At 34.7% G+C, this 26,979-nt stretch overlaps 3 protein-coding genes across 8 annotated transcripts; 2 read left to right on the top strand and 1 right to left on the bottom strand.

The window, feature by feature from the left end:
• Positions 1-431: 431 nt before the first annotated feature.
• LOC105676189 (transmembrane emp24 domain-containing protein 5-like) lies at positions 432-2,807 on the top strand. Of its 2 annotated transcripts, XM_012373911.2 has the most exons (5): positions 432-774; positions 1,318-1,514; positions 1,613-1,679; positions 1,794-2,029; positions 2,349-2,807. In XM_012373911.2, the coding sequence occupies exons 1-4, from the start codon at positions 580-582 to the stop codon at positions 2,022-2,024; spliced, it is 690 nt and encodes a 229-aa protein (XP_012229334.1). In that variant the 5' UTR covers positions 432-579; the 3' UTR covers positions 2,025-2,029; positions 2,349-2,807. The 2 variants fall into 2 exon arrangements, with proteins under 2 accessions (XP_012229334.1, XP_012229333.1); XM_012373910.2 differs by having other exon boundaries at positions 1,794-2,807.
• On the bottom strand, positions 2,797-25,200 carry LOC105676070 (uncharacterized). Of its 4 annotated transcripts, XM_067355385.1 has the most exons (18): positions 25,185-25,200; positions 24,197-24,428; positions 20,574-20,893; positions 19,671-19,936; positions 17,536-17,867; positions 15,045-16,191; positions 14,164-14,504; positions 12,902-13,428; positions 12,036-12,184; positions 6,531-7,076; positions 5,865-5,965; positions 5,403-5,511; positions 4,974-5,325; positions 4,724-4,837; positions 4,429-4,590; positions 4,143-4,337; positions 3,564-3,880; positions 2,797-3,296 (listed from the first exon to the last, which is right to left on the bottom strand). In XM_067355385.1, exons 5-18 carry the CDS (start codon positions 17,764-17,766, stop codon positions 3,079-3,081), a joined length of 4,509 nt encoding a protein of 1,502 aa, XP_067211486.1. In that variant the 5' UTR covers positions 17,767-17,867; positions 19,671-19,936; positions 20,574-20,893; positions 24,197-24,428; positions 25,185-25,200; the 3' UTR covers positions 2,797-3,078. The 4 variants fall into 4 exon arrangements, with proteins under 4 accessions (XP_067211486.1, XP_067211485.1, XP_067211484.1 ...); XM_067355384.1 differs by lacking the exons at positions 20,574-20,893; positions 24,197-24,428; positions 25,185-25,200 and having other exon boundaries at positions 19,671-19,937; XM_067355383.1 differs by lacking the exons at positions 19,671-19,936; positions 20,574-20,893; positions 24,197-24,428; positions 25,185-25,200 and adding an exon at positions 18,951-19,377.
• Positions 22,393-25,565, top strand: LOC105676170 (acyl-CoA-binding protein homolog). 2 transcript variants are annotated; one of them, XM_012373874.2, is made up of 3 exons: positions 22,393-22,551; positions 24,871-24,985; positions 25,263-25,565. In XM_012373874.2, exons 1-3 carry the CDS (start codon positions 22,537-22,539, stop codon positions 25,394-25,396), a joined length of 264 nt encoding a protein of 87 aa, XP_012229297.2. In that variant the 5' UTR covers positions 22,393-22,536; the 3' UTR covers positions 25,397-25,565. The 2 variants fall into 2 exon arrangements, with proteins under 2 accessions (XP_012229297.2, XP_012229298.2); XM_012373875.2 differs by lacking the exon at positions 22,393-22,551 and adding an exon at positions 24,090-24,242.
• Positions 25,566-26,979: the final 1,414 nt, after the last annotated feature.

The raw sequence follows: 26,979 nt of genomic DNA, 5'->3' as shown, positions 1-26,979 counted from the left end.
AGAAACTATATCTTGATAAGATGCAAACCGAACTGAAGCAACTTATAAATTTAAATATTAAAAAATTTTAGTGGTTTAATTATATATTATATAAATATTAGAATATAATATAATTTTTATTATTTAGCAGGGACAATATAAATTAAATATCGAAGTAGCACAAATTTCATAATACTTTCCTATACATTTATCATAATTACTTGTGCAATTCGGCTAAATTCCTCATAGTACTTCTACCCACATTGTTATTGTCATTCAATAATTCAGCAAGAATTATTAAAGTCTTTGTATCCATTATTGCTAATCAAGACACAACAAACTTGCAGTAAACTATAAAAAGAGGTTATGTTCTTGTTGGAATATGTTATTATTTGGAGAACGTTTCCAGGAAACATCTTGCTCCCTGCATATACGTTCATTCAATGATTGCGTCCAGCTGAGAAACACTGTTGATCAGTTCGACTGGATGCCGGTAGGGATAAAGGCAACACGTAGCAGCTGTTAGCAGGTCAGCAGTCTGGTTTGTGAAGTGATGTGTGGTCGGTGGACGTCATCTGCTGTAATGCCCATCGCGCCGCAATGTCCTTCCTCGTACAGATTATCAAAGTGCTACTCGGTGTGCTTCTCATCTTTGTCGCGCCCCAGGTCGATGGCTTTTCCTACGAGAATCTGCCGGCGGTCGCGATGGATTACAAAGTGCACATCGATGCCGGCAAGGAGGACTGCTACTTTCAATATGTGAATCCAGGCGCGACTTTTTACGTCAGCTTTCAGGTACTACCGACTATCAATCAAGCGGTAAAACGTGAATAAATCGTGGTGGATGTACAATGGGTTGAAAAACCGGAGCAAGGTCGGAAATCATAATGTGACTTGTTTGGCCGACCATATGGTTGCGCGGACCATTTTCTTGCGAGACGATTGACGTCTTGAGAAAGCACACGTGCTCGATATCGTGAAGCCACGAATCTTGTTGTTGAATTTAATAGTCCGCGCACGTTGTCCATTCGTGAATTCGTATTTCAATCACCTTATCGTAGAAAGTGATGACGATTGTGTGGTTTGCTCGTTCCCGGGATGTACATACGTCATAGTTAATATTATTATATAAGATTCGTGAATTAATTATTTTATTTACATATGCAGTGAAGCATGCGTTTTCGAGATATCATTAGAAATTTTATCAAGTTAAATAAGAATTTGACAGTGAGATAAATATAGGAGAAAATATGTTAGAGATGTGACAATACTAGAATGTAAAATAATTAATTGATACATCAATATTGCACTGGTTCATATAATTTACTTTGATTGCAGGTCTTGCGCGGTGGAGATGGGAAAGCTGGCTTTGCAGTAAGAAATCCAGAAGGAGTTATAGTTTATCCTTATCAGTGGCGTTCTAATGCTGACTATCAAGATCTATCTGTAAATGGTGGCTATTACAGTGTATGCATTGATAATCAATTTTCAAGATTTGCTGCAAAATTAGTGAACTTGTATATCACAGTAATTAGGTAAGATGTGTGCGAAATTAATAAATTTAGCAAACATATATAATGCATCTAAAAAATAAGCTACAATGTCAAAATTAAATTTATCATTAACTATTTAGGTATGATCAATGGCACAAATATACTCAAGAATTAGAAGAACTGAATCTTTCTGTTGAAAACTTTACGGTATGTGCATCATAAAATTTTTTTTACAAAATATAATACATATAATAAATACGAATATAATCAAATATATATGAAATATATATTTGATTTATATATATGTGTTCTCTGTTTCAGAATACTATTGTGACTGTGGAGAAAAACATTAACGAGATGCTTCAGACTCAACACTGGAGCAGAGGTAGAGAGGCGAGAGATTTGAATTTGTTATTGGACAATAACTCTTATGTACAAATGTGGTCTATCGCACAAATAATTGTCATCACAGTGGCAACCATGATTCAAGGATACTTTGTTAGGAAGTTGTTTGATGTGAAGACATCTGGACATTCAAAGACACGCATTTAACACTGGTGATTTATGGCTAGTTATTTGCTCAATGAGAGCACTGTTCGGTATTGATTGTGATAAGGCGACCACATTAATTAAGTTCATTAGTCAAGCGCAAATTTATAAATAGCGGTATAATTATAACGCATAAGTGTTTCAATTAACGATTTGTACAGCTCTACAATATGTTTCATTGATTGATACGATTATAAATGTTATTTTTGTACCGTTAAGTTATAAAGTTATGTGTAATGGCTCTTAGAGACTGTCTGAATGTGAGAATACTGAGAATATAATGCAAAACAATTCGTGACAGAAATTTGTTAAATCAATTTCTTGCAGGTAACGTGAACACTTTTAGATGAAGATTAGTCTCTAACAAATGGAAACTTGAATTTTGAATTTGCGAAATCATAATGAACTGTTTACCACAATGGAATTTTGCATTCTCTGTCGAATTTATATTTACATTAGTTTTAAATGCACGCTATTTTTTATAATGCTTTCTATAGACAATTCTAGACAAAGAATTCTAGATCAGAGTATCGCTTCCTTTCATTATATTTACATATAGTATATTTATGAATCGTAGCGCCGTTTATACATCATAAGACTGTTCCGCATTTCGTGTTTGTAAAAACATTTTCAATTATTGTCCACATAATTTTTACTCAATTTTGTTTTTAATTTCAAACATTCTCATATACAAGTTAAAAATACTTAGGAATGAAGAAATATATGTGAAATAACGTTTATATTACATTTGTATAAAAATAATAAAACAGATGCATACTTTTGTTACCTATTCTCTTTTTTCTTTTCACACCTTTATACATAATGTACAAGCAAAATGTAATCGTTGTTTTTCGTCAGCTTTATAGCTTTTGATATACTACAGTAAAAAAAATTTTTTTAAATTGTTTCTCATTTTGGCGATGAGTAACATTATATTGGCACATAATTAATCCTATTGAATACTACAGTAACTTAAAAATCATAGTATAAACAGTCAATAATTTATTGGTTGATCACAACATTCGAGCAATTCGCATTCTCTTCACATGAATTTGAGTTAATGAGTACCTTGACTCTGTTTCGCCCTTCTTTGTTGTATTACGCTATTGCTAAGTGCTAGAAGACGGTGTCGTTGCTTCAGATTACGCGCACGGACATGCTCCGATGCAACCTCTTTCGTATGATTCGCCGGAAACCATCCCTGCTCACCGTCCAATAATTTCTCACCATGATACCAACCATCTGCCATCTTTCTCAGTACGTTTATCACATCCCCTGTAGAATAGTATTATTAAATTTATCAGAATTAATTTTTTTCATTAAAAAATATTTCACTACAAATATAATCATAAGAGGACCACTGAAAAAGAGATTTTGAGGAATTTAATTTTAAAGGTTTAACATAAAACTTTGGAAAGATAATAGAATATTTTTACTAAAAAAAAATTGTTGCTAAAAATGTCCTGCTGATAACATATTTTAAAATTTGTCTCATATAAAAAAATTATTGTATAAATACACCATACGTAGTTTATATTATACCTGGCTGTAATGATAGCTCGTCTGGTTGATTTGGCGAATACAGATACTTAGCCATTACTTGTGGGCAATCCCAGGATTCGTATAACGTTTCACCGACTAAGCCACGCTTGGGTGGTAAGACAGCTTCCAGCCATCGTTCTCGCTCTGTATTATTCTCACACATAAAGACATACTCTACATGGCGACCGGAATGGTTCTCTAAAAGAGTCAGTATCATAGCGTTCCGTCCGGCAAATGGCGATTCTTCAGAAACTGGTTCTAAGGCCAGTAGATTCCTTTTACACGCGTCTATAACGTTGTAGCACTCGTCATGAGCACTGCAAAGTATTTTATTTTAAAATTTGTTTCTTCAATCAAAAAGTAAAGATAAAAATAAAAATTATATTAAAAAATCTGACAATATTAATTATAAGTCACTCTGTTTCTATACATATTTTCTATAATTTTCTTTTTTAAGAAATAGAAAATTTTAAGCTTCTAAAATGATTTTTTTAAATATATGATATATTATATGCTCTTATTAAGACAAAACCTTTAATCGAAAAAATAATGTGGCTGTATTAATTAACGTTGTCTTACTTGGATTTCAATTTCGTGACTAGAAGATAATCAGTAAGTAGTAAAAGATAGAGCGGCGTCTTATTAAATTTCTTTCCGAACGTCAGTTTGTATTCGGTGTCCGATTTTGTTGACAACTGTACGACTGACCCGCTTCTAACTAGGTGTTTGCCTCTTAGCACAATAGGTTTAACTTTCGATGAATATTCTAGTTTCCTGCAATCAGATATCATACATGTAAATTTATTTTACATGTCACGCGCATAAAGAAAATATATATGTATAAATTAGTGGCATCACATTGTACCTTGCTAAAATTTCCATTTCAGCTTCTTGAGCAGCGGCTCGAGCACCTTCGTTGCATTCGGCAACGACATTGCTCAAAGTCGATAAAACCATTTCCCAAGACGCTCTATCCGAATTCCCCATTGACAGTTTGGAAAGAACGGCATCGGCTAATAAAGGTAACCTGCACAGAAATATTTATTAATATTTAAATTATTTCTTAAACAAAGTTTTAATAAATAACAATGACGAAGTAAAACTTATAAACTACTAAAAAATAAATTTTTATAAATAATAGATCAATAGACTATACATACCTTGTAACACGCTGCATTGGTAACATTAGGAAAGAATGCAAAGATAGATTTTGGCACGCCGGTCGCATCTCTATGCGTCTGATAGCCTCCAAGAATTTTACGCCTTTCCGAGCTCTGTTATTAAAAAGCAATTCATACAAAAATATATTACACAATAAAATTATATATAATAAAAGTATTCAATTTTCAAAAAATAGAAATATATGTATATGCATGTGAAAAAAAAATTACATATCGCTGATTCTCTTACTTGAGTTCTTTCAAAGTCGTGTCAATGCTGACTTGATTTGAACAATACGTCACGTACGTGGCCTGACATTTTTCTGCGTGTTTCAACAAGACCTCTGATAAACCCAGTAACATTGGATCTTCTCTCCACACAGCTTCCAGTTCAGCTAAAAACGTTTGCGACGCCGACAACACGCTCGGCACGCCGCCGAATAATTTCTTTCTCTCGATTGGTGTTAGAATATCATTCATTAATGTATGGTTATTGAGAAACTCGTTCTCTAGGACTCGAAGAGAATTTAAATACGACGCTTCGGAGGTCAGAATCTCGAATTTCGCCTCCTGAATCTTCTTCTCCTCCGGTGTTAGTTTCTCTAAATGTTAAATATCTTTTATCAAATTCGGTCGTATCAGAAAAATTTTATTTTTAATTATAATGTTTGTAACTTACGCAAAAGATCACTGTTCATTACTTGTGGAGTATGACACCATAGCATTCTTTGTCCCGATCTGGAAAGATTTGTCGCGGTTGATTCCGTCTTCAACATCATATCTTCCACCTGCGAATAAAAAATATGTACAATAACAACGCGTCAAAAGTATTGTTCAACTTTGAAACTTTTAAAATACAGATGATTTGTCATATTCGGTCTCATTCAACAAATTAAATAAACAAAATTGAAAAATTGTAGATTTTATTAAATTATAAAAGCAAAGGAAAATTAAAGCTTTTATTCTTTTTGAATAATTACTGTAAAGAAAGTAAAATTTGTCAAAAAAATCATGTGCAAAGAAAAATATATTAACATCTTTCATTTATAAAAATTATTTAAGAGAATTTAATGTATATAAAAATTTTTTAGGAAAACGTGCTTATTATATTTAAATGCAAGAAATACAACAAAAATATTACCTCTTCGTAGCCTTCGGAATCCGATTCGAAAGCGACACGAGCCACTGCAGCTGCGTAAAACTGATAGAGAGGTTCTTGATCGGCGAGCACGCTGTAATGATCTGAAACAAAACCGTAATATCTTGTCAATGCGGCTGATTCCCATGTGAAAACGAAAGACAATTAAATATCGGCGAATGCGTATAAATAATCAATTTTGGCATTAATTAATGAGAAGGAAATATCATTAGTCTCGTGAAAGTGCAAGCGGGCGTTTTTTATACATTGGTACATAAACAGCATTCTTTGAAGCGTGGGAATATTCTGAAAACTGTAGTAAAAACTCGATATTTCGCCCATGAGAATCGCTAGCTTTAACTTTTACTTGGTAAAATCGGACTACTTTCGCAGATATATACGTAAATTCCTTTTTTTCTCACAATAGTGCTTGTGCGACTGTTTAATTTCTAGTCTAATTAATTATTATAGAATTTTTTAATGCTTGTAATCATCGTATTTCTACTTTAAAGGTTTAAATATTATTTTTTGTAATCTTATTTATTTAAATTTTTACTCCTATCTACTTTACAGCATATCTATATTTTCACAAAACTCAGTATCATTATTGTATTCATAAAAATTGAAAGACAATAAAAAATAGAAAACGTATAAACTTGCGGAACAAACCTATATCGACTCTGGACGAAGTTTTTGAAGAATCATCGCTGCCGCTTCCCATGTACTGACTATTGGTGTAAATGGCCTCCTTGACAATGCCATTGTTGTTATTGCGCGCACCGCAAATACCACCATTTCTGTCGTTCTCGTCGAGGTAGAAAGTTGGCGGACTAGCGATGCTCTTCCGGAAGTGTCTCAACCGGAAGTTGAAGTACTTCCCGGTATCGACGTGGTGATGCTCGTTACCCGATTCCTTATCTTCGAAACCAGACTCGTCTACGGACGTTCGTCGCCTGATCTTGCCGAGGCTGCCCTTTGTGATACTCCAAGTCCTGCGCAACATCTTTATTCGCCTGCCTAAGGTCTGACTGAGACTGGCCTCCCTCGGCGGTGGTGGAGTTGGTCTCGTAGGACATTCCAGAGAAGTGTTGATCACACTATTATTTGAGACGTTGTGTTGGATACTACTGTTCGTTTCCGTTTCCGAATCACTACTTAAGTCATCCGGCTGGCAGGAGTACAGGCTTTCGTATGTGCTATCATCGGAAACGTTGTCTGTGGAAAGAAACAATAAATTATCGAAATATTATAAAGATATTTATGTCCATAACTTGTAAGCTTTCTGTTTCAAATTTTGGATGTAACGAGAAACTCTGTATAATCAAATCAAATAATCTTTGTAATATTTTCATTTTACAAACTCAAGTGATTTTGAACTTAATGTAATTTAGACACTTTTGCAATATTTTATATAATCAATTGATGCAAGATGTCATAAGGCTGCAAAAGATTATTATTTTATTTGAAAAATTGTACAAATCCATATTAAAAACAGATGCAATCGAATCTTAATGTATGAGAAAAAGTAAAAAAAAATAAAGAGATTTTTGAAGGGTTTGATTCCTTTACATTTTTACTCACTCTCGTAGCTAGTAATGTCTTAAATATAACAAAATTAAATCACTGATTAATGATTAATTTTTATCCTTAAATACTAGAGCCATTGCTAGGATGTCCGAGAAACAGCGATGAAATAGAAAACTTGACAGTGTGTCGTAAAAAATGCAGCATCGTTCAAATACCTTATTTGTGAACTTGAGTGTGCCTTAAATTTAACGATGCATTACGATATGTATGACTGAAGTGTAACATTAATTAAAAACCTAATAATTTCTTTATTTTTCAACGCGCTCGCATTGCATTTCCACGTGCGATCTAAAGTATCGCCCAGACCTTCGTGGACATAACACGACGTCTCCTGGATGTCCACATCTTCGTTGAAATTGACGACGCGCAACTGCACCAAGCCTTGGGTCCTCCGCGGCAGATCGTCGTTCCGGTCCGCCGATTTCCATTCTCCAGCGATGTTTCCCGGCTCGCCGATGAGGAGTATTGAACCGCCGCCCAGACTGACGGCCACTTGAAATCATCCGGTTCAGGGTCAGACCCGCCCGGTGCGGGATCCAGAAGCACGCACGAGCGTGCCCACGCGCGCTGGATCAACGGCATGTAAAAGAGCAGGCGAGGAGACAACACGGCAGGGACGAATATGCGCCCGAGGTGAGTCAAATATGGCCATGGGAACGGCGAAATTCGCGATCGGATTCCCCCCCGGAATTTTACTTCACCGACTTTCATTTCTCGTTAACGCCTCGGCGAAGGACGTTTTATATAATCGTCGCGCGCGACGTTGTAAGAAACGCGAAACAGCGAGATATTGTTAAAACGTTCTGAGATCATGGCTAAATTGAGATTAATTTTGCGTTATGACGAACGCGAACTCGAGCCAGCGAGAAGAAAGGGAATGTATGAGCGCATTTTACTGGATCTTCTTCGACTCTCATTACTGAAGAAAGTAGAAACTCTGATTACTCTCTCAAGCCGTTTCCACAAGATGATATCAATATCGATTTCAAAACAAGATGCAAGGTTTTGATGGATTATTCTGACAATATTTAAATTTCTTAAATGAGTTTTTGAAAGATCTAGTCAACTAATGAATTAATTAATAAAATCTATGAAAAATCTAAGAACAATATGATAAAGAAGTGTACACATCAGCGCCATAACGAATAGATGAAACGGAATAAATGTTGTGAATGTTGTGATAACGGAATTTTCTGGTTTTCTAATTGAAGAGCAAAAATAACCGAGTGTAGCGCAATTATAAATGCGCGATCAATTATTTGCAGCGGTCATTTCTCGACGATGACGATCGAAGGATCAAGGATGCTTGCGAAGGAGGCGCTCCGACTGCCATTGTTCTCCAGGCCCATTCGCCTGAATTTTGACGTTGAACATTCACGTAAACGCTCGCGCGCGCGGGCAAGCGGCGTGACGGCGGATCCTGTTCTTCTTCTTCTTCTTCTTGTTCTTCTTACCTTGCGTGTTGGGTCGTCGGGTCTTTAGCGTTTCTCTCATTTCCACATCTCGTCGATTGCGCACTTTGAGGCCCGGCGAACGCAGGACGCGTTCGCGACCGATCGCGCGCTTCGGTGTCACGACGCGCTCGCGGCGGACAGCCGAAAAACACGCGGGGAACCTTCTCTCCTCGCGATGCAATCTGGCTGACGCGCGAGAGCAAAAAGTCACGAGAGAAGCACCATACGATACAGTCCGCGGCTCGGCCGTGACTGGCAATGAGAGCGCGCAATTGGCGCTTTCACCTCGCACGCTGGTTTCTTAAGGGGCTCTCACACGATCTTTCATTAAGGTATCTTCACACGATGAAGGAATATTTGAAGATTGGAGCACGTGGTAGCGATTTAAATCTCCGGTAACTCAAATATTTTCAGTGTCTTCAGGATCTTCAACAGTTTCAAACTGGATCACGTTTTCTGAATAATTAAAAGCAATTTAGAAAAAATGTTTATATACATATATATATTTTTTTGTTCCTTAAGAGTGTGTTCTCATAAACGACCAATGATCCAGGAAGCAAATGTATTAAATACTTCCTTTTTTTCTAAAGCATAGTCAGTGAATAAACGAAGCAGTCTTGAAGCATAGCATGGAAGCATTGAGCGTGCAATGAGTTGATCGTTAATATACATAATTTCGTCTCAATGACCGTTCGAAATAATATCGCTTTTCCATAAAACTTAATTCGATGTTCAGTTTCTCATTTCTTCAACACAAGCCAGACGGGAGTAATGCTTGTCGAATTCATTTTATTACTGTCGTTAGTTCCTTTTCATATTACGATTATCCATCATAAACCTGGTTTTAATAGCGGATTTCTAGCTTGTATCAATCGTGTTTCACGCATGCTTAAGCCATTTTCTAATTCTTGCATGTAATTTACTGTATTTCTCTCAACGGTACTTTGCACCTTGCGATTAGTCGTCTTGCGGGTAAAGCGTTCCTTGCATCGTTGCATCATGACTTGTAAAGAACCGCTTGTGACATCTTCGTCTATCAAACGACCCATGTGGCTGTTACATGTGCGGATAAAGAATAAAAAAAACAGTGACACGCATATGTGTGTTACGTGATCGGTCGTCGCAGAAACACATGTGACGAGCAACTTTTACCTGGATACCATGCGAATATATGATTATTCTTGCTGATAGCATACAATGCGTGTGAGCCGTGCCGCCGTCGTCTTCGCTCGCCGATGTCGGCTGTATAATATAAAAATAAATTCTCCCAATAATTTCATCTTTACAAAAATATGTATCTAAATGGAAAAAGAGCGCGAGAAAAGTTAGTAATTGCGATGTCAATTTCCGCGATCGGAAACTTGGAAATTCCAAAGACCAGAGATCTCTCTGAAATACTTTGCAGCTTACTCACTTTTCGCAGGATAATTGCAACACTCGATGTGGAAGTCACTTTGACGGGTCATCGCGTTCGATTGCGTGCGACCACATAAACATTTCGATCACGTGGCGATGTGCAGCGGAACTCGGAATTAATGGAGAGTAGGTGCTTTGTCGTGGCACCTCGACCTCGCACGACCTTGTCTTTCGATCACATTAAAGGCGGTGCGCACACGTCAAATCAATTATGCCGCCCACCGTCCTTCGGATGCGATGTTTGTCGTGAACAAACGCGACTGCGGATTACCGCACCTCGCTTACTTCGCTTCACACGGAATCGCAGATCCGCGTCCGCGGCCGTGACACTGTTGAGATACACACAGTGTTGAAATATGCGGTTCGTAATAGTCAGTGGGATGAAATCGTTTCTGGCATATTGATTTCCGCGACGGAGGAGCGACGCCGTTCCAGACTTGGGATTCCCGCAGACGTGACGTCCATACGCCGATCTGGCGATATTGGAAATTCGATATCGTCACTAGGACTTTCTCGGGCATAATTATGGCCTGACATCAATCTGCCTGCGTTTTCAGGAAGTGAAATTCTTATGTTCGAAGAATAACATTAACTTGCCGATATGCCTCTGCGTATTTTTCATAATAAGATCTTAAAAAAAGGAAACGTGATTAGTGTTTGTTATTTCAGTTTTGCATCTGTAGATATTAAGATACCTCCATGTTCTTAGATTTTGAATAGCGTCTTTATAATAAAATTATTTCCTCTTGTATCAATTCATTAATAAGTTTCTTTAATACTTTTAATAATAGAATTTCAAACGGAAACTTTTAATTATAGCGCTATTATATTATTTTTTTCATTAACTAGTATTAATTTGTCTTAATTAACTCCTACATTTCTAATAATAGAATCTTGATGACGATTATTATCAAGATTCTCAGTAGTAATTCATTGATATATTTCTTGTGTATTCTCTGTTATCTTGCCAGGAAGATCTTGACGATAGCGGTCTGTTTTATTCAAGTATTATGTGAATGTTTACAAATGCGTTTTTGCTGAGAAGTACGTGATACTGTCGAGCGACAGAGTTTGTGCAAAAGTCATGTCACGTGCGACGTGTTGCTCAGGCAGACTACATCATCGAGCGATGTCGAAAGTACGAATTATCAAAACAGTTAGAGCCACCCAACATCGGAAAGTCATCGGACAGTTCCGTGCATAATATCAAACACTGTCCACTATAGCTATATTTAATAATTATCTCAACAACGCAGTTATTTTTATCGCCTACCATCAGACAGCGATCAGACTGGGCGCTTCTAAGAAAAATTTATAAATAGATAATCGTTCCAATCGTTCAGTTCAAACTGCAATAAATGAAGAAAATAAAATTCCCATCATTTGCAATAGAAGACAAATCGCTTTGTTTCGCTTTGTATGATTGTCACTCGGCATTCTTGCAACGGCTGGTTTTAATCTATGCACGTGTTGCGTAATTAAATTAATGCACAGTGTGTACGGTGGTTCTCGGGAACAAGTCTCACGCGAAAATGTTACATCGGCAAAAAGTCGGCGCAAAAGTCACGCACGAGCATACGTACATACACACGATTTGTAGAACACCGGCGATTGTAGCGGGAATTCTTCAAGGAGAATACCCGTGTATTCTTAGTGACATTACGCATTACGGGCGCGCGCGTTACCTAATAGTAAAATTTCCTTCGCCGGTACTCACCATCAACTACAGTATCGAGGGTCGGCCGAGTCCCATTTCCCTTGATGGTTTTGCGAGATCTCCTGGACCATTGTCTCCTGACTTTTCGCGACCATCGTTGAACGAGTTTCTTCTTGCTCAGCGAGACTTGCCTCTCAGTGCCCTGTTCGCTGTAATTCACGTTTAAAGATTTATCGCAATTACATAAAATTTGTCGTATTAATAGGCATGAATAACATTCACTCCGTTTTTGTCACTTCTAAAATTATTTAAGGTATGACAATGCTGTATTAATTATGTTAATGACTCCTCGAGTGGAATGCAGTGATAACGATTCCAATATTAACACAATGACGTCGCTCTTCATACGCTATCGCGTCGATGGTTTATTATGTTTTCGAAACACTTGCGGCGAAACGTTCCGCCGTTATTCCTGTGTGTATTAACCTCGTGAATCTAATAGTGATTAATCGCCTTCGACCGAGGTGAAGGCAATTAGCCATGCTGTATTCGATTCCGTTATCGCTACAATGATGCTACGGAAAAAATGTAGTTTGGAAAAACAAGCCTCTTATCGCGTGCGCACCAAACAAATTCCTATTGCGATAGCGTTTATTCAGACATCCTGGCTTCTAACTATCCTATTTTACGTTTGTAATATAAGAATACAGAATCGAAAAGCGTGATATTTTGTTTTGTTAAAATTGCAGATCTTTAACAAGATCCTAATCTTATTGTGATTCTAGAATATATTTATTTTATGCTTTCTACATTTTTCTGAATATTCACTCCTTATTTCTTATGTCACAAAAAAATGTTTCTATCACTTTTGTTTTCTTGTGCAAAAATTGCAAATGTCATATGTTTTCCCACTATTGTTTTCTTACCATGGATCATTGGTCTGACAAGAGTAACGCAAGTTACTCGAGACCTCTTCCACGTCCTCCCACTCAGATTCCTTGCCGTTCATCGAAGTCAATCCTAAGCCGGGTGTGGAGCCTGCGTAAAGGCTATTGACACGTTCCTCGCCGGGCGGCGGGCCGACGTCGTCATACACATCCAACTCGTCCCGCTCCTCCTCGTCCAGATGACTTTCGCAGTCCACGCTGGAATATTCATTGTTTTCCGCCGAGAAATACTGGTCGTCGCTCCTCGGAGCGAAGCACGCCTCCGTCGCGCTCCGATCCTTGGAAGTCTCTCGTAATTCCACGAGAGGTTCCTTGCTCGATACCTCGTCGTTAGTCTCCGGAATCAGGTAATCGTTCTCGCTGACGGCTGTCGAACTGTCCTGCTTGAAGCTAGGTGACATTACGTCGTCATAAATCTCCTCGCAGTCAGCGTTTACGGCGAGTTTCTCGACCTCGAGGCGAGCCATCGGCAGGCCGACGTCGTCATAATTGTCGTCGTCGAATTCCTGATAAGAAATTCATTGCTTTGTTATTTTTTTTGTAATTCGAAGAAGCGAGTGACTTAAGTTGCACCTGTGCCGATGGACAGACCAATAACATCGTCGTTAATTTTTATATGAAGCACACAGCACGTACGTAGATTTGATTTTCGAAGCGAAATTCGAGAAGTAGTGAATCGAATTTCATGACATTTGTGATACCATATTTCCGTTCTTAAAATTTGCAAGCATGCAAGTATCACGCGCCACGAATCAATTACTCGACATTCCGTTTCACTTTTGCTGACAGCTGCCAATTTCATGCATTATACATTATTTAGCAATCGCACGCAAAAGTAAAACTCGTGCATCAATATTCCTCCTAATTATATATTTCGTCCATCGTGAATGAATAATATGAGCTATTGGATTGCAAATATTAAATATCAAGTTTCTTTTCCTCGTAATAAAACCCTTTTTCCTCGATAATTTCTTCGAATTAATAATTAGATTTATATTTGTCATTCGATTTTGATTTTCTCTGCATATTAATTTTAGCAAGCAAATATAATTGTCTTGAATTATTTTATCTAACCAAAAAAAAAATACAATTCTTTTTTTATGTAATTCGTCGGATTTCAACAGAAAATTTCTTAAATCGAAATATTCATACGCTTTGCAATCTAGATTACGATGTAGCTTCCCAATGTTCCACTTCATCGAAGTTCATGATAACGGAATTATTACGAATACAATACGTACCGCTTGAGCGACGAAGTTTGACGGCCCGACGTCATCGTATCCTTCACTGTCGGTGTCCTCCTCGTCGTTTTTCTTTGCATCATGGCACGCAGCAATCACGTCGTACTTGTCGTTTGGAAAAATCTTGGCCAGATGATTGCTCCACAGAAAGCTGCTGTTGGCTTGCGGCAGCGCTCGAGGGGAAGATTCACAGACCGGCTCGTATGTCTCACCATCCGGCGAATTGGCCTGATTCTCAATTATGGTTTTCACCACTTGGCCGGACTCCAAAACTTTCGCCAGCTGTAAGTCTCTCGAGTAGTAGTTTTTTATCTCCGCGTAGTTCGTTCCATTGCTCTTATCTGTAAGAGAATTATCATCAAAACCTTACTTCGAACGTAGATATCAGTAAATCGTCATCGACATCAAATGTCACTTTACGTGGACGTATAGATAACTGTATTTATGTAGCTCTACGTTTCTCTTTTCAAATCAGATTGTTTATCAATTTTATCGTTATTTTTTGAGCACCACATTTTTCACGCCTTAAAAACGACGCATTTCGATCAATATTACTCAAATTTTTTTTTCGTTTCTTCTGTAGCTCTTTCGTAAAAGCGTGAAATATTAAATACAGAAATTGTAATATAATATTAGATATTTTAAAAATAATTTTATAATTAATTAATACGTAATAATTTTGAGAACAATTTGAAATTAATGTTACTGTAATTGAAGAATTATACTATCTACTTGCAATTTAAATTACTCAACTCGTCATACAGTTTTCAAGACACAATCGGCGCGAAACAGCTGCAATTGTGCAAGACAACATTTGCATAAATTCTTTCGCGATTATCGAACTCGACAAAGAAATCTGGCGATGTCTCAAGAGAGCGTACCCGCGACACTTTCGACGGCTGATTGGTCACCCTCGCGTTGGCTGGAAACCACGTCGTTCGCGGGAGGCATTCCTACGGCAACCTTGGGCCGCTCGGCGTTCTTATTCCCAACCTTGCGTCGCTCGTCCTTTCCAACGAGTAGAGGCATTGTGGCACATATCTGCTGATGAGTAATCATGACCTGTTCTAGACAAGAGCCGATGGTACTTTGAACTAGACTAGGATTCGTGGCGGACGCAACGTGAACGAAATTTGTGGGCGACGAGATAATCACGCTTTTCAGCTCGTCCCTTGATAGGCTTCTGGTCCTGGTGTAGGAATCGTGGGCGGAGTTTGAGTAGGGAATCGTTTGCAACGATCTCAGAGAGCTGAGCGAGCTGCTCAGGGTGTATTTCTTCTTCAGCTTCTTCTTTTTCTTCGGCTGTTTCACTAAATGCCTCGGCATGTAGTGCAATACGTTTTTGGTGAAACGTCTCTTCTTCTTGTGCCGTGACGACGCGTCGTCGCTCTCGACGCTCGTGATCGACTCCGCATCTTGTTTCCAGTATCTTACGAAAGAATTGTCATACGTGGCGGCTTTCCTCGTCAGATCGTTTATGGAATACGATTTCCCGATTATCTTGGAAACAGCTGGAATGTTCTTCTCGATTTTATAAATATGTGTTAACAACTCAGGATTTATCTTGTTTGGATCTTCAGGCTCGGTTTTAGATGTCCTTTCCAGTGTAGATACCTTGTAGTCTGTTATATTCATCTGTTCATAGTCGCTAGATGAACTAGAATCTTTTCTTTTGATAGAACACTTTTCTTTTCCACATTGCTTTTCCGTGACGTTAGTATCATTACGAGAATTTTTCTCCGCTTGCGACTGTGTTAAATCGTCGCTCTTGTCGCTTGAAAAGTCTTTAACGCGAGATTCTTCTTTGGATAGATTTAGAGAAGATACTATTTCTACATTATCTTCTACAACTCCTATTGTATTTGCTTGAGTGTGAATTTTCTCGTTGGGAGTATTCTCGATATTGCACTTGATTCCGGAATCTAGTTTTCTGGTAGCACAAGTCATCGACTGGTTCACCGACTTTGTGGAAGAGAAGGCTAAATACTTGGAGTAACTTTTCCATTGATGATTTGCCCCGAATTTCACCTAGCGACGAAACGGACATAATTAAATAGACAACTAATTGAATCGGTCGCAAGAGAGAAAGTTTTTCAGAAATAAGAAAAATTTGCTTTTCTAAGAAGTTTCTCCGATTTGCTAATACTTTTTCCGCAGTGCTCGAGATAATGTTACGAATGCAGGCTCGCGCAACTACATAGGAATGATGTTTGTCTGGTGAGAGGCTTAGAAGTTATTACGATGAAATTAATTCTTAGCGTACTTTGCGAACCAAACAAGGAAGATATACATGAAGATATAAATGTAAAACTTCTATAATAATGTGATAAAAATCAGGAATATTCTTCTTTTTAATTGCGAAAATATAGCTGCAGAAAAATGAAAATAAAAAATATAACTAAATATAACTAAATATACCTAAAATATACAAATATAACTGAAAGTTTACAGAAAGTTTACTGAAAGATACAGAATTCATCGTCACTAAAAAAAGCAGCGTTGTCCCTCACAAAAATTATTATAAAGTGCAATATTCCTCGTAAAATTTCATAATTTTGCGAAAAGTAATACACGCAGCTGGTTATAAATTAGTAGCACGTTTTTATCCGTTACTCGCATTCCATATTCTCATCAAGTCAATGGAATGCCGGCGATACGAGGAAAATCGCGACTGTCCTGCAATAAAATCGTATCGTGCAATAAAAGTTGCTCGATATTGCTCGTTTTATGTTACGGAAAAATTTCGTTTATCAACTTTTCGACGACTTACACTTTTTCATGTAACGGTATCCCGATAATGCGTACGGTAAACATTAACATACTCCGCGATTCTTATCCGACGTCATAAGCTAGCATCGTAAGAACTAACAAGCCACTCCTCCGACTATTAGCATCCTTTTGCTCGTGTATTCGCATGTGGGTATCCCGATGATCCCAACTCACGTACGTAAGAGAAAATATTTTAGTCGGCCTCTTTTCTTGCAAGAAACTGCGTAAACTCTTGCTTTTAAGTATACACGCATGAGAATAACAAAGTCTTTTTGAGATCTTCACACAATAATTTTACAAAATTTTTATGTAATTTTTTTTTATATCTTTCACATTTCCTAAAACTATATTAAAATAATTTAAGAAAATTCAAAATAGAATTAAAGTCGATTTAAAGATATTTCATTTCATTTAAAACAATTTCTCATTTGCAACAGAAGATTTCATAAAAATATTTGTATTAATTATCACGAATAATTTTCCAACGTTTCAATGTCTTTGAAATTTACAGATTATCGAATTTCTTTCTGTGAGTATAATCCATATTCACCGCAGTTCCGTGACAAAAATAAACATGCTACATCAACATCAGTGTCAACCTACCTTATACGATGGTCGTTTAGGCGATTTTCCGCTAATGGGTTTCTTTTCTTTGTCCGATTTTTCCGTCTTATCCACAACATTGCTGTCGTCCACGGGAAGCAATTGTAGGGGTAATCTCGTTCGTTTTAAAGCCAAGCTATCGAGAGTAGCGTAAACAACTTCGTCGGAAATCGGGGCAGTTTTGCCTCTTCCGTGCAGAAAACTACAGTTGGCCGTAAGCGAAAGGCTCATCTCGTCCCTTTTTTATAAATTCGATCAACTGTGATTCACTCTGGTTCTATCCTAACATCACATGTTACAGTTTAATGTTCTTATCTTTAATCTTGTTCTATCTGAAATTTTCAAGAAAGATTTCCAATTACATCAGTTTTTATAGTGTTTTTTTCTACATCATATATTGTATATGTTTTCTACAATATTTTTATCCTGATTTTTATGTTATATATTATTGATCAATTTAATTTACAGTTTAAATCAAAATACAGATTTTATGTATTCTATTTGCAACAAATGATAATTTGCATGTGTCATTAGACTAAAGTGCAATACAAAAGGAAGAAGAATCACCAATCACTATCCGGGATGTAAAAAACCACATGTTCAAACGTTTATCCGCAAAAGCGTTGATAAATACACTGATAGAGCTTTCATATGTGCCCTTATGATGAGTAATGCGTGTGTACATAATTGTTAATTGCGATGCTCAATGACTACAGTAATTTATTATGCAATTGTGCATTTAATATCTATATAAATCACTGCATAATTCATTTTTTTGGAGCAACATTTAAATTTTGTGCAACACGTTAAATCTACAGTTTCATATAATTGATAATAGTAATAATCTGCTTCTCATAAAATTCGAAATTGTGAGTCAAGCGAATGAACAATCAATAGACAAGTCTCTATCACAGCTTCCGTTACCATTTCATTTACGCTGTGTCAGAAAACAAGTGTGTCAATTCGTCATCGTGATCTGTTCTTTGCTTATTGAGATTTAATCGATAACTATAGCTTGCATATTGTTAAAATAATTATTGTTCTAGCTTATTTAGTTATAAAATTAATTTCTTCTCTTGTTGATTAAATGCAATAATTAAAATCATTGAAAAATTGTAATAATGCAATAAAATAAAACAAATATTTACTTTTTATGATATTTATCACCTTTCTTCAATAATGTTATAACTTTTAATTATACAAGACAATTAAATATATACCAAATATTAACAGTTGCAACTAGCTAATATTTTTATACAAGATTAATGCGAAATCTCTCCACTAAACTGATCAAAATTACTTTTCAATTAATAAATTTTATCAATTTAAACTGTAAAATATCTTTCACATGACAAAAATTATGTTCTCTCATTTAAAGATTCAGTTTATTTTACTTGTTTCTGGTTTAAACTTACGGAGTATTAAAATTGCAATCGTCAAGACAAGCTCGCTGGCAATACATCGCACGTTTCGCGCAGAATATAGTTATTGTCGTTTTTCAACTCGTTAGTCACGTCACGTCGCGCGAAACTTGACGCTTTGCGGAAAGACCATAATCGCGACAACCGATTCGTTCTGCTTGATCATCGCTGAAATGTCGTTAACACTTCATCGAGATCTTCTCGAGGAGGCCACATTCCGTTAGAAGTGCTCATTCGTATCTCGCGCACTCTTGTGCTGCGATTGTGCCTCGCACGTGCGTCCGGGACGGCGAGCAGAACACAACGTAACACAACGTACAATCACGCGGCGAAACACGCACTGACCGTTCTGCCGCGCTACCGCGGCTACCTACGATGATCAATTGCAGATGATCGAGTGGTGCGAGTGCGACGACAAATCATGCTGCCGCGCTCACACCAGGTTACGGAATGTTCCACTGCGCATTCGCGTACGCAAAATCGCATACCTGGTTGAAGACTGTCGGTGCCGTTCGGCGATTCTCGGCAAAATTCGCGCGTCAGTACCGTAGTGCGTGGATCATTAGCTTACGTTCAAAAAATATAATATTGTGCAATCATTTAGGGTGCTGCATTAACAAATATTTTAGTAATTCTTGTCTATCCTTGCTTACTAAATGATAATATGTGGGAAAAATATTGAAATATTTAGTCAAACTTTAAAATTTATCTTACCTCTTATTAAAATAGGTTCCTCTTCTCTTGAGTTATTGCAATACATTCCATCTAACAGAATTATTTTCAATCATTTAAACCAAATTTTCATAAAGTGACGTAGAATCACAAAATAATCCCATTTTAGTGATATCATCAAGGAAATTATTAAGTCGACAGAACTGCATTTATGTTTCAAAATATTGCAATTTCTACTTCGGAATTTCGATGGATCTTATCAGTTTACTTCCTGTATACATATAGCCGCGATTCCGCAAGTGCATTTTCTGAAAAATATTTATACATCAGAATGCGAGAGTTTTTGTGAAAGCAGCACGCGCATTAATTATTATTGGTAACGAGTTTTTTTCGCAGCATTCTTTGTACGTGCATGACGTCGTTCACTCAGTTCACGTATATGTACATATTTATGTATGTTCTCAGGGCTGTATACTTTTAAATAGTATTTTAATGTTAAGAATCGACAATGATGTTAAAGAAAAAAGTTAATAGTTTTAAATTCCATAAAATGAGTTAATTTTTTCGAATATTAATACTATTTAAATACTTTAAGTCAGAATATTTTAATCTAATTTTTATCTCTATAGATACTTTTGTTGTACTAATCAATAACTGTACTAATACGAGAAAATCAATCAGACTGATATGCAATCTTATATAAAAAGATATTTAATGAACTATACAAATAACTGTTATCTAGTACAAAATTGTTTAAGTATTTAAACACAATTATATATTTTTTGCTAATGCAATTATATTCCTTGGAATATTTATATATTTTTATGTTCCCTGTATAATTCTTTTCATAAAAAATATTTAAATTATATAGCTAGTGAAAGTAACTTATATTTTGGAATAAACATGAGAAGATATATCTTGAATTGAGTATAATTATACTTTTACCTTAATCGCAGCATTGCAGAAGTGTAAGTACATTTGTCAAGATTTCTCTGCTAGATATGCATCTGTTTGCAAAAATTTACTTTCTATCAAATATTTACAATATGTCACTCTGGTAGTTCGGTGCATTCTGCAGCAAAGGATGCGTGACTGTCGAGAAAAAAATTACATACAGCTATAACTGCATGACCAACGCCTTCAAAACAGTTTAACAGTGATTCCGCATTCTTTCTCCTGTTTTGTTCTCACACCCATATGTTTTCGTAACGCTGTCTCTCATATACGATAATTTTTTCGTACATTTGCCAGATTCTCGTAACATCCTGTAATAAACATCACAAATATTAGAACAATTTACAAAAGGTAATTAAAATTAATAAAATAACTAATACAAAATGAATTATATTATTGGAGATTTATGTTATGTTATATATTCTATACATTCTATACATAGTAATTAAACATATAGTATTCAATTATTGGTACATTTCGAGATAGTAATTGCGATAATATTGTAACTGTAATATTATAACTTGTCAAAAAAAATCGTTCTTATTTTTTAAATAAGCAAATCGCGCAAATACATATAGGCATGTATGTATGTGAGATGGTAACACCGGGTCAAAAGTAATCAAGAATTCCTACATTCCTGCGCAGGTGAGTCTGGGATACTTAAGTGGACCATTGGCCCCGTTCGGTCTTCTCAGAACACCGTGTGCAAGGAGCAGCGAAATTATTTTTTCGGAGAAGGCTCTTGCGAAGTGGATCATGATAATAAAATGATTCACTCGATCGACTCATCTGATGCAGAAAAAAATAAAAAACCAGGTAATGAAAATTATGTGCTACTTTTATGTAGTTAATGATTATTATATTATATGTTTAATTAAATTTTATTAGTTCACCTATCATAAACTAAAAATTCAAATATTTATTTTTTAAATATAAATTTATATACAGAGTGTTTCATAATGTTCGTACGTTGCGCGTGGCTAAACCGTGGGCTGTATGTTCTAGGCGTGATAGCAAAGAGGATCGCACGACAACGAAAAATAACAACACGTGTTACTCCTGCTCTTGCCACGCGTTGTTATTTTTCGTTGTCGTACGATCCTCGTTGCTGTCACGCCTAGAGCCCACGGTTTAGTCACGCGCAACGCACGATTATTCGTCAATCTTTTTTAATTACTATCTCAATTATTATTGCAAAAATTGTAAAACAGTAAAGGATTTTTTATTCAGTTTACCGCATTCTATCCGCACACGAGCATTGGCACGAACATTATGAAACACCCTGTATAATAGTTTATGTATGGAAAACATACTTTGCAATTTGATAAGTTTGTCTTTTTTTGTATTACACTGTATTATCTAATATAAATACACGTGTTATCTCGTGTTTCTTTAGGTTCAACTTTATGGCACATGTAATCATTATCTTACTTTAATTTATAGCTAGCTTGCTCGCCTTGTTATCATACAAACATATAATTTGACAGAATCCATTGCGATTATTGCGAAACATGTTAATTAAATTATGAATCCACTTTTACTCTAACTGTACGATTAAAACACGATGTATCAAACAAGAATTCAATATGTCAGCAGCTCTAATCAGAGATAGCAATGTCATAATTATACAACTTTCATTCTAGATATAAATATATCTTTTTCTATTTTTAGTGATTATTTGTATTATACATATCAGTGCACAGTTATTAAGAAAAGAGATCAGCATATATATATATATATATAATTTTTTATATTGCGCGTATAATTGTAGATACGACAGCAATAACCTCGACTTTTTTTCAAATATAATCATTTCAGATAATCAGAATCTGCACGCTCCCCACTGCTGATATGAGAGGCATAAGCTCAACAACGATCGAGAAACGCAGGAATCGTGATTACTACTCAGTGTCAGTAGTCAGTTAGCTTGCAGACGAAGTGGATTCACATCGAAATGTCGGTCGATCAGGTATTATTTCATCTGTCGAAGAACAAATAAAAAATTAACTGAGGAAAATAATTTTATAAAATTAAATTCCAAAAAATTAATTAATCTGAAATCAGGAATTATTTTAAATATTCGAGTTAAGCTTAAATTAAGTTATTAAAAAAAGTTTTAATAAAATTATATTTAATTTTATATAAAAACTTTTTAATATTATATTATAACTTTTAATATTATAACACGAAACATGATTATTGTATATGACATATATTAAAAGAATTAAAGCAAATAAAAAGAGTAAGATAAAAAATAAAAAGAGTCAAAAATTATTATATTAATTCCTGATTTCGACAATTTGGAATTCATAGATTTATGAAACATATTTTCATTAACTTCTTTTAATTAACATGTTTCTTATGTTTCTTTTTTATTAATATATGACGTCATTGTTATGTTTGCATTATTCGTTTCATATTTTCCATATAATTCGTGAAGTTGCGGAAAGGCTTTATAGACAAGCATCATTGCCTCTAACGGGGTTCTGTACGGTGGATCTTGAAACCGGTATACCGCTCTATATAGATGGAAGAGCATAAAAGCGTCCTAGATATACTGTATCATCTTTTATCTAAAAATTTTTTAAAATTAGAACTAATTTTTTTTATCAAATATTTGACTACTAATTATTTATATCAGTCATAAGCAATTAAAAGTGAAGGAAAGCACAAACAAGTAGCAAAAGCTTTTTGCTATATCTGAAAAATTAGTTACAAATATATTTAAAAATTAGTTACGAAAATATTCAACATAGAAGATTAACAACTTGCGGCAATTGTAATTTTCGCACCGTTTTCGATAAAGAAATCTCAAAGTTAGTTAAGAATCCACAGACAATAGTTTGAAATTTACGATGTATGAATATATAAATAGAAATTAAGTACAAGATAAATATTTATTTATCCTGCACGTTTCATAATAATTTCAAACATGTAGTGAGACGGAGATATTTCGTCATTTCTGTTAAATAAACATAGAGCTGCGGTTGAATTTTTCATTCATTTATTCGTTGCACTCATAAAGAGTTACGACTAATTTTTAAGTCACGATAAGAAATGCTAAAAAAATATTTTATTTTATAAAATTATTTATAAAGACTTTATAAATAAAATACTTGATATTCAATACAGTGATCTGAAGATGTCTATAATTAAGATTTCTAATGAATTAAAGAAAAGTGACAAAGTTTTATCTGTAATTTAAATATTTTAGATTATTAAAGCTAATATAAATAGATATATTTTATCATAAGTTTAATATTTTTACATTCGTCTATTTGTTTTTTATTAATAAAGTAAAAATGTCTTAAATTGATATCTTCTTTTCTATGCATTACGATGCCGCGTTAATCTTACTTGCAGTTTTCAACTTATAATTGCCACATTGTGGTGACATTTTATGAAATTTTTACATAAAGCATTTTTACCATTTTAAACGCAATATTTAACAAAAAGATTACATAACGAGTACTGTTCAAAACAGTATAGGGAAAAAAATAAAATAAAAAAAGTGACGTAGTTTGACCCTGACTCCAGCGTCGCGATAAGTTTCGTAAGGTGGGGATTAGCATTTTTAACTTGTGCATATATTCGATTGGTCACAAAGTACTTACAGTGCTTACGGTTCGTTCAACAGTTATAAGGATGCCACTCAACCAGGTATCAAATCAAATATTTGCTTTTCTTTTGCTCTTATTGCAGTGAATTCTTGACTTCGTGCATAAAGATTTTGAGAGTGTACTTATTGTTAGACATTGCATCAGAAAGACGCCAGTGAATTAATCAAGGCGGAAATGTGTGGTGAAAATTGGGCGGTGATAGCATACTAATTTCATTGGTCTGGAGCTGCAATCACACATATTATTGTGCATATTTCATTAAGGAGAAATTCAAGATACAGTTGATAAATTTCTATCCATTTAATCGGGATATATTTATTGCCTGAGTAAAATTTGGAAATTTCGGCAATAGAAAATTTTAAGTTCTTATTTTCGTAATTTTACAAATTTATAATTAAACAATTTACATAATATACGATTCTGATTTGTGACTCTAAATTTGGATAGTAATCTTTTTTTTTAAGTTTTAACGCAGAGTCATCCACGATTCAAAGATCACTTCTTTGACCTATTATGACATGTATATTATCCATATTCATAAATGGGTAGAACATGCTACATAAACATTGACAAAGAAAATGCTTCTTCATGAATAAGATTATATAATTTTTCTATAAATAATAATAAAACAATATTATTTTAAAATATTAAAACTGTTTTTCTTATAGCAATTTGAGGCGGCTGCCGAAGCTATAAAGACACTCACAAAACGTCCTAGTGATGAGGAGCTTTTGGAACTTTATGCTTTGTTCAAACAAGCTATAGTTGGGGACAATAACACATGTAAGTTTCTAACAAAATATCGTAAAAATTTATATATATATGAAACAGTAATAAATTATTAGTAATATAATATGATAATAAAATAATTTGGCAAGTCTATACATTAATATAATATTTATACATAAGTGCTATATTTTTAAAATTAAATTAATTTAATATTGTTAAATTGTTTTACGAAATTGTGACAATGATTACTCACCTATGTAACTGATTCAATACATTATTAAATTATAGGAAGTATATGATCATATTAGTAATATATATTGCAATGTTTCAGCTAAACCTGGCATGCTAGATCTGAAAGGAAAAGCAAAATGGGAGGCTTGGAATAAGAAAAAGGGTACTGCGCAAGAGGCGGCAAAGCAAGCTTACATTGATTATGCCAACAAACTTATTGAAAAATACACATAGCTTTATCTACTATTGCCAATATAAGTTTGCATTCTCATTGCATTCTTATCATAAGCTAAACAAAAGAAAAAAATATATTTTCATGTTTTTTGTACTTAAGTATGCTTAAGTATAAAATTATAATTTTATAATTCACTGGAAAATTAAACGTTTTACAACTTTATTTCAATTTTGTTGTATTTATTACGTTAATAATTGAATTAGTTTTAGATGCCATGTGGTCGTTCGTGACCAAGATAAAATACATTTTCATATGACTAATCTTTATTAATAAATCCTCGCATGATATAATATTTTTCAATCTGATTTGTGCGAACTGCATACATTTGACATAATCTATGTATGCAATGTAAAAATGGATAAATATATAAAATGCAGTTTGTTTGCAAGATTGAAATAGCTTTTAAACTTCATGTAAAATATAAAAAGTATTCTGAGATCTCAACGTTATTGATAATTATCTTTATAAAAAAATTATCTTTATAACGATAAAAACAATTTTTATAACCTTATGTAATATGTATTAGTGTTTCTTAATCATTTCAAAATAGCATTCTAACTTTTCTGTTAAACATTTCTTGCACATTCTTAATCTATATATCTCTTAATATTCCTACAAAATAAAAAAAAATTATAAAAAAGTATTAAAAAATTAAACTTTCGATAAAAAGTAATGCATTTAACTAAACCAACAAATTTTGTAATAATAAGTTTCTCTTAATATAGTTATTTGATACTTAATATTTATTATTTAATTTCTAAATAAATATATTTCAAATAATTTTTTTATTCTGACAATAAGAGCAATATCGACATAACCTATTAAAATAGATCACCTTTTTCTAAAATCTTTCTTTACCTTTTTTTACTCTGACTAAGGTAAACGGTTAAAACTGAATAAAAGATTTGTTAACAATTACATAATTTTATGTTTAAGAGTATATAAAAAACTTAGAATTCAAAAGAATAAACCCACCAAAAGTTGCCATCTCATTGTTTTTTGTTGAATGCTTATCGATGCCTGTTTATTACACTCGGTATATTTATACCTATTTTTGATAATGCCATTAAACGATTTTGTTTAGTGCATGTCCATGCTATACAAGTGTGAATCTGAAATATACAGAAATGCAATTTGTAATATGTAATATAGCTATTCACAGTTATATGTATATATGTATTTATATCTTTCTGAATAATAATAACAATAGTCGACATCGTAATAGTCGCAATTTGCGCGGCAAAAATGACGGTTGAATGATAGTTGCGTTTTAAATTCATTGCAAATACTGACAACTTACAATTCATATCACATATACTAAAGGTTTTCAGCACTGCCAGTATATGCAGAGCCGATGGGCACATTCAACGGAACAAACCGTTCAGTAGCAATCGATCGTGATTGGCTCTTACTTTTAGAGCCAACAAATCAATAGCGTCATTCAGCAGAAAATCTAGTAACTTTGCCCAACTACTGTGTCTGCTGAATGCGGCCAATGATGTACGATGTAATAAATGTAAGCGCGTTTTGATTCGAGATACAATAAAGTCTGCATTAGATTATGCAACTTGTTGCAACAATT

Source organism: Linepithema humile, chromosome 5 (genome assembly GCF_040581485.1).
Source record: "Linepithema humile isolate Giens D197 chromosome 5, Lhum_UNIL_v1.0, whole genome shotgun sequence".
NCBI classification, from domain to species: Eukaryota; Metazoa; Arthropoda; class Insecta; order Hymenoptera; family Formicidae; genus Linepithema; species Linepithema humile.
This window is presented reverse-complemented; position numbering and strand designations above follow the sequence as displayed.

Excerpts from the sequence above, each read along its gene's own strand:
- LOC105676189 (XM_012373911.2), top strand. The coding sequence starts at position 580 with ATGTCCTTCCTCGTACAGATTATCAAAGTGCTACTCGGTGTGCTTCTC. Across the intron at positions 775-1,317 it reads CTTTTTACGTCAGCTTTCAG|GTCTTGCGCGGTGGAGATGG; the intron begins GTACTACCGACT and ends CTTTGATTGCAG. Across the intron at positions 1,680-1,793 it reads TTTCTGTTGAAAACTTTACG|AATACTATTGTGACTGTGGA; the intron begins GTATGTGCATCA and ends TCTCTGTTTCAG.
- LOC105676070 (XM_067355385.1), bottom strand. The coding sequence starts at position 17,766 with ATGAGCCTTTCGCTTACGGCCAACTGTAGTTTTCTGCACGGAAGAGGC. Across the intron at positions 5,512-5,864 it reads ATTCCGAAGGCTACGAAGAG|GTGGAAGATATGATGTTGAA; the intron begins GTAATATTTTTG and ends TTTTATTCGCAG. Across the intron at positions 4,591-4,723 it reads CCAATGCAGCGTGTTACAAG|GTTACCTTTATTAGCCGATG; the intron begins GTATGTATAGTC and ends ATTTCTGTGCAG.
- LOC105676170 (XM_012373874.2), top strand. Across the intron at positions 24,986-25,262 it reads AGTTGGGGACAATAACACAT|CTAAACCTGGCATGCTAGAT; the intron begins GTAAGTTTCTAA and ends GCAATGTTTCAG.